This window comes from Cyprinodon tularosa, unplaced genomic scaffold, assembly GCF_016077235.1.
Source record: "Cyprinodon tularosa strain WSP-4 unplaced genomic scaffold, ASM1607723v1 ctg1995, whole genome shotgun sequence".
Classification (NCBI taxonomy): Eukaryota; Metazoa; Chordata; class Actinopteri; order Cyprinodontiformes; family Cyprinodontidae; genus Cyprinodon; species Cyprinodon tularosa.
The window spans coordinates 9,935-14,978 of record NW_024038732.1 but is presented as its reverse complement, the minus strand read 5'-3'; the positions used below and the strand labels follow the sequence as shown (position 1 = coordinate 14,978).

General features: G+C 35.1%; 1 protein-coding gene across 1 annotated transcript; it reads right to left on the bottom strand.

Moving 5' to 3' along the window:
• Positions 1 to 22: 22 nt before the first annotated feature.
• On the bottom strand, positions 23 to 4,422 carry LOC119782952 (zinc finger protein OZF-like). Its single transcript, XM_038284161.1, has 2 exons — positions 4,193 to 4,422; positions 23 to 2,149 (listed from the first exon to the last, which is right to left on the bottom strand). The coding sequence occupies exons 1-2, from the start codon at positions 4,359 to 4,361 to the stop codon at positions 774 to 776; spliced, it is 1,545 nt and encodes a 514-aa protein (XP_038140089.1). The 5' UTR covers positions 4,362 to 4,422; the 3' UTR covers positions 23 to 773.
• Between the last annotated feature and the right edge of the window lie 622 nt (positions 4,423 to 5,044).

Genomic DNA, 5,044 nt, shown 5'->3' with positions numbered 1-5,044 from the left:
AAAGGATGGATGTGGCAGTAAATTATGTCATATCTTCTTTATTCTGACATCATAGACATGAGGCAGGTTCATTCATAAAGGACCAATTACACATATGAAATACCCAAACTTTACATTACATAATGGATATACCATTCAAAAATAAATACATAAATAAATAAAATACAAATATTAAATCTTCTTTGGACAAAGTGTTTTTAACCCAAATTAATAAATACTCAGCTACTCCTCAATCACATACTGCAAATTTAAATATTCTTTTTTTTTTTTTTTTATTCAGCTTTTTGATCAAAAGCTGCTGTTAACCAAAAATTGTCAAGAATAATTTAAAGGAAGATAATCCTGAACATCTACAGGCTTAAGCACAGTAACTATTTTTACGTGAATATAAGTAATCAGAACTAAAGGCTAATCAGACTAAACATGATGTCATGTAAAAATATCAGTCGGATTATTCTAATGAGGTTTGGCAGGAACAAAATACATCAATCAGACAGAGGGGTGGTTTATGGTGACGGACAATTAGATCGGCAAGTTTTTAAAATTTGTTTTTTAGATTATGTCTCTCACAGTGAACAAGCACCTACGATGACAACTTCAGGCCCCTTCATGATTTCTAAGTGGGAGAACTTGCAAAATATTTATTTTTCTTACTGTATCTCCCTATAAACAGAATAGTCCCTTTGTTTTTAATCCAATCACATTGCTAGCAGATTGTTAAATTGTAGGCATGTAATCATAGCCACTTTCTGCACCTGAAAGACAAACAGCCTTTAGCCTAGATGGAGTTTCATGTGTCTATTTAAGCGCTGTTCTTGAGAAAAACATTTTCCACAGGTCGCACATTTATGCAACTTGTTCTCTGAATGTTTTTTGAGGTGAATGGATAATTTTTGTTGAACACTGAAACGCTTTCCACAGGTCAAACACAAAAAAGGTTTCTTACTTGTGTGAATTTTCATATGATTGGATAAAGTTTGGTTTTTATTGAAATTTTTTCCGCAGACCATGCAGGGAAACGTCTTTGCATTCGTGTGAATCTTAATGTGATTAGATAAATTATATTTTAGGCCAAAACGTTTACCACAGGTAAAACAGGAAAATGGCTTCTCACCTGTGTGAAGCTTCATATGATTTGATAAACTATATTTGTGACCAAAACATTTCCCACAGGTCAAACAGGAGAATGGCTTCTCACCTGTGTGAAGCTTCATATGATTAGATAAATTATATCTTTGACTAAAACTTCTTCCACAGGTGTTGCAGGAATAAGGTTTCTCACCGGTGTGAATTCTTAGGTGATCAGTTAAATGATTTTTCTGAGTGAAACTTTTTCCACAGGTTATACATGAATACGGCTTCTCACCAGTGTGAATTCTCACATGCTTAATTAAACTACCACTTCGACTGAAGCTTTTTCCACAGGTCACACAGGGAAAAGGCTTTTCTCCTGTGTGAATTTTCATATGATCAGATAAAACGTTTTTTCGACTGAACCCTTTTCCACAGATCGTGCACAAAAAAGGTTTCTCGCCAGTGTGAATTCTAATGTGATCAGTTAAAGTAAATTTCTGTGTGAAACTTTTACCACAGGTTATACAGGTAAACGGTGTCTTATTTGTATTCTGGGTCTTTGGACTCAAACTTTGTTCACAGGTCACACTGGAAACAGGATTTTCAAATGGATGATTCGTAATTATTATAAACAAGTTACCATTTTGAGAAACGTTTTCATTTGACGTTTCCTGCAAATACAGTACATGATTCTTAATCTCGTCTCCATTTTGTCTTAAACCATCCTCATGCTTTACAGTTTCCTGACAACCGTTTTCTCCTGCTGATTCTGAGCTTTCAGGATTGCTTCTTTCCTCATTCTTATTCTCCACTTTAACAGAATCTTGAGAGACCAGCTTGTCTCTGTTCGGTTCAGTGTTCAGAATCTCCTGCTTCAACTCCTTCTGCTCTTCATCATGACTTGTGGACAGATCCTTTTCTTCTTTAATATGCAGATATTCTAGATCATCATGTTCTTCTTTTATCTTCAGAGGGCCTGGTTCCTCCTGTTTGAAACTACAGCTTCTTTCCTGGTCACAGAACTGTTGGTCGGCAAGAACCTCCTCCTCCTTCTTCACAGGGTGCTGTAGTGAGTCTGGAAACCAAAAAACTAATTATTTTTTATTTTTTTAAATATAGGCTAAGATGCTCTGAAATATATAAGAACATACAGTTGCAATGATTTTTAGTTGAAATCATTGAAAACATTAATCAAACATCTTGTCTTTTCCTCCTGTAGCAAATATCAGGGCTTTATCATATTGTTTTATAACATAATGAATCAATCTGTTTATCAGTTAGTGATAAGTGATTCTACACAGGAGCCGGAGCCATTTTACTAATTTGGTTTCTTTAGAAAATATGCACTAGCACTAAACTGTAATCAAATGGGTTTGCACTTTTGTGTTGTAGTATTTAGGCTGTGCGTTAATGTAATGCAGGAGGTCTGGAGATGCTACATTGGTGTAGCTTTTAGGTCCTGAACGGGGGAGGGAGAGAGGCAGTTTCACTGGGGTCTCTGGACCTTGTTGATAAGGCTAGTAGCGGATGGGAAGAAACTATTCTTATTGCATGAAGTTTTGGTCCTGATAGACCACAGCCTCCTTTCAGAGACTGAAATAGTTTGTGGCTGGGGTGTGAGGGAACAGCCACAATCTATTCTGCACTATGAGCTGCTAATGATAGTGAGCGTGTTACCCATTTGACTGTCATGGAGGACCAGCACACCGGGTTTCAGTTTACAGCAAAATAACAGGCTTAGCTGAATGTTTTCTAAACCTGAAATCATTGAAACAGAGTTTTCCCAATTCACCAACAGAGTTTACTCCACGTTTGCATCCGTTACCATAGAAACATTCCCCCTTAAGCTAACCTGGTCAGAAGCAGAGCAGGTTAGCTTTCTCAATTTATTATTAATCGATTAATAATCAGAAAGCAAAAGGATCCAATTAATCCAATTAATAGTTTCAGCCCTAATTCACAACTTTATCCGTCCTCACATTTGCAGCATTACAAACTTCTATAACAGATATTTAACAGAACTGGATATCGGTGAGAGTACATTAATGTGTCCGATAACTGCATCATAGTGAACAACTATACAGTCACATTGCCACTTTGTATTTACTATCTAATGTAAAACAGAATCAAAATGAGACGACGGCCAGGTTCTACCTGATAGAACATTTTTATACGTCATTTTCACCAGCTGCCAGGAGATTTTACCAATTAATACATTGATCAAGTATCATTTAAGAAATAAACTAGTTTCGCAGTAATGTTATCATGGTTACAACAGGCTATTGGAGGCTGTTTTGATATGAATTAGTTTGACTAAATATGTATTTCTCATTTCTGAAAAAGACTTTTCCCTGTCAAAATAAACATTTCAAACAAAATCAAGTTCTTTATACCTAAAATAAACATTCTGGATGTTTGAAAATGTATTTCAGAGCTCCATGTTCCTATTGTTACAGTACATGATTTATATTATTTTGATTAGGAAAAAATGTATTCCCGATTAAAATACAATAAAGTTTGAATTAAAAAAATATATGGGTAAATGACTTTACATTCTAATTTTCAACAGCTACAATTTAACATTAAACCAGTTTATTTCATTTCCCCTCATTTTTTCAGCTTTTTTTGCTTTATTGTGCTCTACATAATGTGCAGAATAGAATAATATTAAATTATTTACAGTTATTTACCTTTGCATTTTAATAATGTTAGGTTAAAAAAGGAATTTTATGATCTATAAACCCAGATCCCATAGCTGCTCTAAAATACCAGTTTAATGCCAGATTATGCAGATTACCTCTTGAGATAAAAACCACCCAAAACTACATTGGATGGAAAAGAAAAACTAGTAGAAGAAAATGTTTTCCTCGTCAGTTTCTCTCATGGGGGATATTTCCTGCATCCAGCTACTATCTAACGTCTGACCTATATATTGTAATTTAACGTTACAAACTATTTTACACAGCTTTGTTTCATTTATTTCCTAAAGCATCCTGATGGTGAAACGTCTTAGATCGGCGCTCTTAAGCTGATTATTCTTCACAAATCTTCAAAATGCAAAACGAACCAATTCAATTAAATCAGCAAATAAAACCACAGCAGGGCAGTTTCTCTTCACCTATTCGATGCAGGATGATGAGGGGAATCCTGCTGAAATCCACCAGTCTGCGCTGATCATCAACCTCTTCTTTCTGCTTGATGACCGATTTCTTCGTTTCTGTGAAGGTTTCCTCCGCAAAAGTTAACTGTTCACAACTGAGCTCCATCTGAGGCTGATCAGATGCCATTATTTGCTCAGATATTTACCTCAAGAACCACAAATAACGGGGCGAAATAACCTACATTTCACTTCCTATTAAGGTTCTTCTTCTGTGTTTTTATTGGCGCTTGAAAAACAACTTTAAGCGCGCATTACCGCCACCACCTGGAAAGGAGGGGGAACTGAATGTCGATCTCAAAAATTAACAATACCGCAATAAATAAGTAAAATAAAAAAAAGTACCAACTTCCTATCAAATTAACCACTCTGTCTTAAATATTTAATAAATTGCCTTGTAGGTTTTACTCTTTTATTAATTCTTTAACAATTTCATGAGTTCTAGTTTTACTTTCATACTGTTGAGAGTTTGAAACAACACATCCCCCTCAATCTTAGTACACTGTAAAAATACATGCTCTATGGTTTCAAGTTATCCACAGTCACATCTACCTGTCTGGTGCTTTAGTATTAGGAATAAAAATCCCTTTAGAACCGTGTGTCAATTCCTTCTGCCACCTCACCTTTATTTTCCTTCTTATTAATCCAGTTAATACTGTCCTACTGATATTAACATTTATTACAATAAAATATTTTTGTTTTATGCTCTCCTTTGCCATCTTATCTGAGTTTTTATTACCCATGACCTCATAATTAGCAGGTAGCCATTCAAAACAACTAAAAGCCCCATCATGTAAATCTATGAAGAGTTTG

Coding starts and splice junctions, on each gene's coding strand:
- LOC119782952 (XM_038284161.1), bottom strand. CDS start 4,361: ATGGCATCTGATCAGCCTCAGATGGAGCTCAGTTGTGAACAGTTAACT. Junction 2,150..4,192: donor CATCATCCTGCATCGAATAG/GTGAAGAGAAAC, acceptor TTTGGTTTCCAG/ACTCACTACAGCACCCTGTG.